The 11003-nt window shown below is 36.0% G+C and overlaps 1 protein-coding gene across 1 annotated transcript in view; it reads left to right on the top strand.

Annotated features, from left to right (window-relative positions):
- LOC145674978 (uncharacterized) overlaps positions 1-3193 on the top strand; it is a 61483-nt gene extending 58290 nt beyond the window's left edge. Inside the window, exon 3 of the mRNA XM_081745299.1 lies at positions 790-3193. Within this exon, the coding sequence (XP_081601425.1) occupies positions 790-1753 (964 nt within the window). The 3' untranslated portion in view covers positions 1754-3193. The remainder of the gene's footprint in view (positions 1-789) is intronic.
- The last annotated feature ends 7810 nt before the right edge of the window (positions 3194-11003 follow it).

An 11003-nucleotide genomic window follows, 5' to 3' on the forward strand; every position in this document is an offset into this window, starting at 1 on the left:
GACAGTTTCGGCAACTAATTGAACATATTGGTTTCATCAAAAACTGGCATCCTGGTTGTATGGCATCTAGCAACGTGAAAAATTTCAATATATTTAAAAATTGTAATTAGTTTAAATTTAGTAAAAGATTCTGAGGGTAGAAAGAACATTAGTATAGAGATGGGTATATCGTTTGAAATGACGTATTGCGAAATTATAAAAATTATTAAGCCTTTCTTTATACTTTCATGATTATAGTAACACTTTCTCTTAGTTGTAATTGCAACAAATTCTCATTTTTACTAAATATTTTGGAAGAGAAAAATTATGATTTAACGCACAAACGTCATCCATGACTTCCATTTTCACCTAAAATAATATGTTTTTTCCGTAGTGTAAAATATGTAGCTTGGTACGTATTTGGGTTAAGTCTGGTTCTGCATGTATAAATGTAGGTACAATTAGAGATAGGAAAATGATATCCTGTTTGGAAAAAAATTATATGAGAAAATCTCGACAGTTCTCTACTCCACACTTCTACAAATTTTCATGTAATAGCACAATAGGATATCAGTTCAATTGAACACGAAATATATCGTATAATTACTTTAGAACCCCTCATTTTTAGGAACGATTACAATTATATAGAAAAAGGTATTTTTCCTGTGTTGTTTCATACTACTTTTCTCGATTTCGCTTTCCTTATTTATTGAATTTTCACTGTTTCCCTGAACATATTGTTTCCAGACAAACGTATACCTTTACCACATGGGCGAAAATAATTTGTCATTCAATTGATACATCTCGTAGTTACAGGGAATCTTACAAAGGATTTACTCGATCATATTCGGAACCAGAGAAGTTAATAGATAAAGATGGAAACGGTAGGAAAGATGGAAGACAACAGTGTGGAAAGGAATTTAGTCGAAGTTCATATTTGAGAAGACATATGTTAGTACATACCGGTGCAAAGCCTTATACTTGTCACGACTACTGTAAGCTATTTAAGAATAAACCGAGTGTGGCAAAACACATAGTACATACAGGTCAAAACCCTCATAGCTGCCAAGTTTGTGGAAAGAGATTTATTTTGCGTTCAAGTTTGAGAAGACACATGTTTACACATTCAGGTGAAGCGCGTTACAATTGTCTGCATTGCAGTAAGGGATTTAATGAGAAAAAGTATTTGGCATCACATATGTTAACACACACTGGTGAATCTTACACGTGCGAACAGTGTGGAAAGGGTTACCATCATAAAGCAAGTTTGGCAAATCATATGTCAATTCATTCATGTAAAAAATCTTTTCTATGTCAGGTGTGTAGAAAAGAATTTAGTGGAAATTCAGGTTTGTCAAAACACATAGTAAAACATACAAGTGAAAATCGTTACATGTGTCGAGACTGCAGAAAGGGATTTACTCATAAATCATATTTGGAAACACACATGTTAAAACATACAGGTGAGAAACGACACTTGTGTCATCAGTGCGGAATAAGATTTACTCGAAAACCCAGTTTAGCGAGGCACTTGTTAAGTCATACAGGTGAAAGAAATCATGTGTGTCAAGAGTGCAAAAAGAGATTTATTCAAAAATACCATTTGGAAGTGCACATGGTAGTACATACCGGTGAGAAACCTTTTATGTGTCAGCAATGCGATAAGGCATTTAAATTTAAATCAAGTTTTGCGAGACACATGTCACGCCATACAGGTCAAAAAATCACAAGTGTCGAGAGTGCGGAAGAGAATTTACTCATGTTTCGCACTTGACAACGCACATGTTACTACATACAAATAAAGACTCACAAAGGCCAAATGTTTTTTCGTAGTTAAAAGACGACAAGACAGATGTTAACAAATTCAAGTAAGACATCAAAAACGTAAAATGACACAGCTCAATTTCAAACTTTGCAGCGAACGTGCTAGTATATATAGGAGAAATGCATCAGACTAGCAAGTATGTGTGAATTTTAAATGCGCGTAATGATATTTTAATAGGTAGAGTTGTATAAGAACTATTAAAAATGTGCAAAGCTGTCTAATCGAAGTACACGGTGTAGAAACGAAGACACTATTTGAGATATGCTGAGGAGTATAACAAAAGGTTAGTTTAAAGTTTACGTTAAGGAGCTCACATGTTAATACATACAGGTAAAAATGCACATGTGCCAACAGTGTGAGTATAGATTTACCGAAGTTATGATTTTAACAAAGCGCATGTTTACCCATACATCTGAGAAACAGCATAGCCTTCGAGAGAGTCGAAGAGGGTGTATTCGAAGTAGAAATGTACGAATATACAAGGGAAATGTATATCTCAAAAATGTTGTAAACGATATAGTTAGAAATAAAATTTTTAACATGTATTAACGAATCCCGTTGAAAATACCTTACGTGTCAATACCTGAGGAAAGATTAAGTAGACAAAAGTGAAATTTGGCAGCATAATGTTAACACACTTGTTACCAACTTCGTATTTGCGAAGATTGTGAGAAAGGATTCACTACAAAATTAAATTTGACAAGTGTTAGGAGATGCACATAATACACAAAGTTTGTGTCGAGAGTGTAGGAAGGAAATTATCGTATGCTCACAAGTGAGAACAGACATCTTACACAGAGTTCTTCCTTGTGAAGAACGAGAAAAGAGACTTAAAAAATCAGATTGGCAAGATCCATGTTAACAACTACTGGTGAGGATACTGGGAAGCAATATGTATATATAAATCAAAATGAGAGACCACGTGTTCACACATAGAGACAAAAATCCTTATGTGTCTTAGGTATAAGAAGAAATTTAGTTGGAAGTACTATTTCACAGGAATAAACTTAGCTCAGCTTGTGTATCCACTTATATGCCTGCTTTATTTACTATTTTCTGGATGTGAAATTAATTTAGTGTATTCTATATATTTAAAAGGTCTTTGCCCGTGGTAACCTTTAGCTCTGTTTGCACATGATAGTTTACTTCTGTGTAACTACTAGCATTATATCAACGAAATTCAGTGGAAAAGTAGCCTATTGTCTAAGGGATGAGGATCAAGTTACTTGGTGTCCGAGCCAGTGTGAGACTCCGTTCGCGAACAAGTTGTGTCCTATAGCTTTGTATACCAGAAGCTTCTGAGTTAGATTCACTGGCTATGTTCCTCTTATAATTTATCATACACATGCTTACAAGAAACGATGTATAATCATGCTAAATTAAAACTTTTCTGAATCTCTAACTGTATGTTGTATACTTCGTTTTTCCGAATTGTTTCCTGTCATTATATATATATATGAATTTCCTTCTTGCGTTTTGCCCACAGAAGGTAGTAAGCAAGAGAAAGGATTTTTATATATACTACATAATAGTAGTTCTTGTTAACGGAATTTTTAGTGTACAATTGCTTGTCAAGTGCGATTCCTTACTTTCGTTGGGAACTCTTACTTACTGTTGATTCTCCTTCATGGGGCAACTGGTGTGCTATCTGAAGTAAGAGATATTGCATTACAGTGTAGAAAACCAGACATGCTAGCACCTGATGGGCGATGTACTAACCACACGTCTCCCAGGTTAACGAGCGTCATTTTACCGATCATTGCATAAAGTGCGAAAAAGTATTTAGTACTTATGTTTTCAAATTCCATCATTGCTTCCTACTGATTATACAGAAACAAGGGCCTCTGGGGAGGTGTTGAAGGCAACTACCTCCTGAATCTCGGGCATACATAATCAAATTTTGTACACAAATACTAACAAAAAACGTCTGACGTTAGTGCATAATTTTGCTTCCTTTGTCAAAACCTAAAATGATCCTACAGTTCTGTAGCTTAGGACCACAGAATTAAATTGGGTATTTAGATGTTACAGAGGAAGTTGATATTGTGCGTTTTAATCTCTCATAGGGGCATATCTGTATTATGTTTGCACTTTTCTGTTTGCGGGTGATCCTGCTTATTAAACTGGCATTCGACAATAATATTTTTTGTAGTCGCGGTTGAATATTCAATCCAATATCGACCACAATTTGATCGTTTTAATTTACATTTTCTTTGAGAGGGTAAGGTCCTGAAGTATAGGTTTTGGTGCCAGAGTATGTCGAGTTGGAATGTACGTTGTCAGCTTGTAGTTTCAAACGTTATACCTCTGACTTTTCTACATTATATATTTAAAATTTTCCATATAATGCTTTGCTATATATTATGGGAAAAGTTTGCATAACGACACGACCTATGCAGTTTAGGTCTGAACCACTAGCCAGATCAGAGAGTGTGATCGTTATTATATTTTGCAGTTGTCATTTACACAAAAGTTTTTCATCAAACTAAATTACTAAGTTACTATTGGCAAGAAAATTTTCGATTTGTGACCAATTCCATAAATAGTACATTTTTCGTTCTTAAATGATCTATGCGCCAGGCTCATATTTCCAGGCGATAATTATTTAACGCTGTACATATATATATATATATATATATATATATATATATATATATATATATATATATATATATATATGTGTGTATGTTGGTATGGTGTCCCTTATTTTGGGTAATTTCTTGTTGTGGTACGCGCACCCCCTAAATGTATTCTATGTGACCGTAAACACGATTAATGAGATAGCAGCTCTCTATGAGAACGTTACCCGTGCCGACTTGTCGACAAAGTCATTAAGTGACATTTCCACATAATAATATAATTCAGAATTTTCACCCGTGATAGTGAAAAAACTAAAGGAGAGGGAGAAACGAAATTTTGCACGGAGCACTAGAGGAAGGACATCTGTCAGTGTATTGACGAACGTCGCCGAATGAATATTGTTGCCGACCCAAGAGAAAGTTTTTTTTGGGCCGCGGTGGCTCAGTGGTAGAGCGTTCACCTCTGGTGCTAGGGGTCCCGGGTTCGATCCCAGCCCCCGCCAAATAAACTTTGTGGTGGACAAACACCGTGTGCGTGGGTTTTCTCGGGGTTCTCCCGTTTCCTCCCACTTTCTTCATTCCACCATTTCATTCATTACTCATCATCAATGTCTCCTTTAGCCTAACCGGCATAACCGTGGGACGTAAAACTCAAAGATTTCATTTCATTTTTCATTTTCCAAGAGAAAGTTGTGTTTGTGAATGAAATATCATCACTGTAAGCAACAATAAAAATAAAGACAAAGGAGATTGTAAATGCAGCTCAGTGTTGCAAACGTTTCGAGAAATAAAGTGAAACGTGTTCAATGCAAACACCGGTGGTGCACAAAGGGAGTGAGCGTATCTTTTTAGACTTAGTCAGCGTAAACACTTTTTGTCAATATCTGATTTAAGGTGTACAAAACGTTAGTACCTAACACACTGTGTTAGAAAACGGTGTTTGCATTTAACACGGTTCACGTTATTTCTCGAATCGTTTGCAAAACTGATCTCCATTTACCATCTCTTTTGTCTTTATTTTTATTGTTGCTTCTAACGATGATATGCAATTTAGTTCGTTCCGTTTACAAAAACAGCATTCTCTTGGGTTGGCAACACTGTTCATCCAGTGATGTTCGTTAACACACACACAGAAGTCGTCGTTTCTCTAGTTGCTTCGGCAGCTCCTTCGTAATCGGGGTTCTATTCCCGGTTTGAGCTCATGTGGTTCGGATTCCACGTTAATCAGTAAGTCCACGTCTCATATAGCCTTGCTGCTGAACCGGTCGTTAAACTAAAATTAACTAAACTGAACTCTAGTTGCTTCGTGCAGAGTTTCGTTTCTCTGTCTCTTTTAGTTTTTCTGTTATCACGGTTGGAAATTCTAAATTATATTATAATGCGCAAACATCACTTCATGACTTTGTCTTCAAGTCGGCACGGGTTAACGTTCTCATAGAGAGGCGTTATTTCACTAATGCTTGTTTACGATCACGTAGAATGCATTTGGGGGAGTGTCCGTAACGCAAGACGAAATTACCTAAAATAAGGGACACACTAATGCTTGTGCATGTAAACCCTTTGGTAATAATTATTTATCTACGTCACTGATACCAGATATTCTACTCTTGCACTTTTCAGCAATGTGCAGTGCTATTTAGTATTTACAATAAGAGAATATCTACAATATAAGCTATTATCTCATCTGGGATGAAAATCGAGGATAAGCCATCTCTACAACGATCTGATGTTATGAAGAATTTAGTATCCAATCATTTAATTGCAATTTTACGCTTACATCGCCATACTGTTTCCACTTGCCATTTCAACAACCAAAAGTAATGGTGTAACACGTTTTACTTTGTGAAAGGAGTGCAATATCCTCGTCAGTAAGGGATTTGCATAGCAACTGAACGACCCATGTTTGATATTTGCTACGGGGTAGTATATATATATATATATATATATATATATTTTTGTAAATCCATCTACGCTTCATTGTGATTGTGAGGTTCACCCAGCTGCTTTAAAAATAATTCCTTAGACAATCTATGGAAGTAAAGATGAAAGAATTTGACTAATTAAGTCTATGGAAATTCTGGAAGTTTGTAAATCCTGATATTCATGATGCTCATGCAATAGCAAATTTTGTATTAAACCAACTGAATCCATTGGTCAGTAAAGATACAGACAAATTAATAGCACAAAGTATTGATGGTGCTTCGATTATGACTGGATGCACAAATGGGGTGTAAAAAGTCGTAAAAATAAATATTCCAGTAAAACTTACACCCACCATCATGCTCATTTTAATCTCACAATATCTCATACATTATCTATAAAACGCCATGTCGTATCTCGTTTGCACATTTGTCTGGGATATGTGCATTTTCGCAATCAACCGAAAGAACAAAAATCCTCGATTCCGTTGTACAGAGAAGATTACCTCGTGCATCACAAACCAAATGGAACTTTCATTTGCGTGGAGTAAATGTAGTTTATTAGTACAGAAAAGAACTGATTGAGGTAATTGAAACAATTGAAAACAGTGAAGATTACGAAGTACCATTGAACAAGCTGGAGCATATACACTGAGGCTTAAAGATCGTACATTTGTATTCTGGCTAACACTTTCATATAGAATAATGCCTCATGCTGAGACTATTATTTCCTATGCAGAAGGAAATCACAGATGTGGTTAAAGTCAGGGAACAAATTCACAATTTCGAAATAGGCATTCAGAAAGTAAAGAGGGAAATTGATCTTATAATTGAGGAGGTTCAGAACTAGTGATGGGCAGTAGGAATATTCCCGGTGGGAAGGAACTTTAAAAATTTGAATATTCCCGGGTTTTTTCCCTGGCGTATAAATTCCCGGGAAGGAATTGATTTCCATTTCTTTACTTTATCTTCCAAATTATAAGAACCATATGACTAATTACTTTATTCTAATATATTATGATTTACTTCTAGGTTTTAAGGAATTTGAAGGTTAAAAAACTTAAAATTATTTGACGGTACTTTATATAACTAATAATATGATTTTTAAAGTTCCATTTCCATTTGCACTAAAAAGTAAGGTAATTGTTTAGTATTAGGGGGCCAAAATTAGCAAAAAGTGGGATGATTTACGGAAGAAATGAGGTGATAGTGATGCTCTAGTAGTCAAGAAAGTATCGAACACATTTTTTTAGGGCAGTAGGGGATTTATACAAAACGGAAAGGTAAGTGGAAGTGATTTATGTGAGAAAAGAAAGTAAATTGTTGGTAACGAAGATAGAAAACAACGTGCCATTGAAGGCTCTAAGCCGCCTTCATTCGATAACGCTCGCTCTGCAAGGCTGTCTGAATTTAATGTTGGTAACGTAATTTAACGTATGAAACCATAAAACAACCACATCGGAATAGAATATCGCAAAATAGTAGGTGCAAAAGCTGGCCCCCAATGCTAAAGAACAGCAAAAATTAGCAAAGTACTAATTTACAAATGATGAAAAGAAACCATTTTGTAAAGTAATTTAAGAATTATGTAGAAATAGAGATGAAGTGCTATTAATAAACCCTGAACCACCATTAGTAATAGACGTCGGTCTGTCTCCTCTCTCTGACTCAAATTTCTGAAGAGGGGGGCGCGGTGGCTCAGTGGTAGAGCGTTCACCTCCGGTGCTTGGGGTTCCTGGTTCTATTCCAGCTCGCGCCGTGTGGACTTTGGGTGGACAAACACCCTGCTCGTGGGTTTTCTCGGGGTTCTCCCGTTTCCTCCCACTTTCTTCATTCCACCATTTCACTCATCTCTCATCATCACCGTCTCCTTTAGCCTGACCGGCATAACCGTGGGACGTAAAACTTCAAGATTTCATTTCATTTTCATTTTTTCAAATTTCTGAAGAGGTACTCGGACTTGTTTAACATGTGAAATAACGTATAGAATTTCGAGATATAGGTTGAATGAAAGGTCCTGTATGGCAATGTTACGTCCTAAAATATAAAGAAAAGTAAGTATCTTCAAAATTTTGTGAACATAAAAATATGTATGCGCAAATGTTGAAAAATTGGTGAGACATGTATCTTCTAGCATTTACCCAATCTAATTGGTTTATAACATTTATAAATTTAATGTGTTTATAATATCAGTAATAGAGTCAAGTTGAGCAAATCCACTTACATATAAATTTAAATTGTTACTATATAATTTTTTCACACATATTTAATTGATACAACATATTGTAAATAAATATACATTTATGCGTACTCTCTAAATAGAATAAAGTGTTAATAAAGTAACATAGTACCCTCCAGAATATACATTTTAAAGAATCCTCTGTGGACAACAGTAATAATATGCTGTGATATAAAAATTAATTCCACTTGGAAATTCTAACCTTTCAATCTCCGTTGCATTTTGAAGGGGTTCGGCTATTATTTGTAGTTGTAATTCGCAAATATGTTCGGGGGGCTTCTAACCCCGTTCGCTCGCTCAGGTAGACCTGCATTTCGTAAAGTAAATAAACCACTTTTAATTTAAACATTAATATAGTGGAGAGATGTAACTCAAGCTACGTAAAAAAAAAAGCCTCCACAGTGCCCTTTAAACGGTTTCATTGCATCGTCTTTACAAATTTCAACACTATGATGAAATTTTCATGAGATACGTCCGGTTAAAATTTGTAAAAAGGCAGATTCTGCTGCGCTGCTTTTAAGTGCAACACTGTTGTGTTTGCTTAAGTCACTTCACAACAGAAAAGAAACACAAAACATATGATGAAAGCAGTTTTAATTGAAAATAATCCATGTTCATCAATTTCGCTAACTAACACCTTGGCGGGTTAACTTTAGCAGACGGCTCTACCAAAAGAAAAATTTATAGGTCGAAAAATATTAGTAGTAAAATAGTGAAACGGTAATATAATTGTTTAAACTCATAAACCATATGGGGCCGCGGTGGCTCAGAGGTAGAGCGTTCATCTCTGGTGATTGGGGTCCCAGGTTCGATCCCAGCTCGCGCCAAGTGAACTCTATGGTGGACAAACACCGTGTGCGTGGGTTTTCTCGGGTTCTCCCGTTTCCTCCCACTTTCTTCATTCCACCATTTCATTCATTTCTCATCATCACCGTTTCCCATAGCCTCGGTGCACAATCGTGAGACGTTAAACTAAATATTTCATTTCATTCAATTTCATAAACCATATGTGGGAGTAAGTAACATAGGAAAGTATATGTTATGGTGGAACTATTTGCTAAGGCAAAAGGCGGCTGAATACAAGTTAGGAAGAGATGGTAAGTGTTGTATCTGAAGATTTGGGAAATGGTTAGAAACAATGGTTGCAGTGCAAATCATGTGTCACTTCAAAGGTAGAAAACAACTAGCCCTGCGGGGCTTCTAAGCCCCTTCAGTCGATCAGCTATAAGTTTTGAGGAGCGTTTTGTAACACTAGTGCCCCAAATCTAGTAAAAAATAACTAGACAATATTTGCTCATCTTCGCTTTACCACACATATCTTAACAAAATCCCAGAGGCTGGTGCTGGACACTGAATGGCTGCTTATCAATTTGGTACATCAGGTACAATGCACGTTTTATGGTAAATCAGTTTGCGTGCTTATTCTTAAACTATACGCCATAATTTCAGCATGAAATAACAGTGTGAAATAAGAGTAAGAAGGTTTTACATAATTATTTGAAACATAAAAAGTGAAAAATATTTTAAAAGATTCCGACCTATTGTAAATCTGCCCATATTAATCCATTGTTCATAGCATTCCTGCTCTGTTGAACTTTAAACATTGAGTACTACGGCTGTACGATCACCATTTCATCATATTTTTTACAACTAGAATAACAACAACCCTTTTTTTTTAAATCACTAAAATTTTCATTTCACACACTTACCGAAATCAATTATGCTGCAGACTAAAATCTGTTGGAACACAAAATATTTCACTAACATCTATCACTGCGTCACCGCTGAACCTCACGTAATCCCTCCAATACTACAAACCACAATGCAATTGTGACAAACAAATGACGGTTCCGAACGCGCACCACAGCACTGAGGACCAGGCGAAATTTTATGGTTTATATTTTCTTTTCTGCAGATTTTTAAACATATTCTTTTATTATGAGAGAAATACGTATAATTTTGTGAATTTCTATTTCCCGTTGCTAGTGGCCATCCTGCGGGACAACCGTGGGATTCCCATGCATATAGACCCATGCCTGTCCCAAGCGGGACTTTCCTGGGATTACCTATTTATATCCTGGATTTTTTAGGATCGTTGTGGGTCGTACGGGATCATAATGGGACGTCCCGTGGACTACTTGTGCTATTAGGGTAGTAACGTCTCGTGTTTGAAAATAATGTAAGTTATTTTTAATTCACTAACTGGTATTAGATTTGGTTCAAGCTTGAAGATCTGGAATGCACAAACTCAGTGCAGCTAAAAGAAAAAACGCAACTAGAATGGACGACATTCGAAGGTAGGACGACCAACAGAAGTATCCCGTTTACTAAGCCCTCATCTAACAAGCCAACACGTTTTATAAGTTATACATTTGCATGCAATTGATACCATTATACGTTTGTGCAATGTTTTGCTCTTTTTCTCTTCAAAACGTAACATGTATACGACGATTCGTTTCGTT

This window comes from Thermobia domestica, chromosome 18, assembly GCF_964235325.1.
Source record: "Thermobia domestica chromosome 18, izTheDome1.hap1.1, whole genome shotgun sequence".
Taxonomy (NCBI): domain Eukaryota; kingdom Metazoa; phylum Arthropoda; class Insecta; order Zygentoma; family Lepismatidae; genus Thermobia; species Thermobia domestica.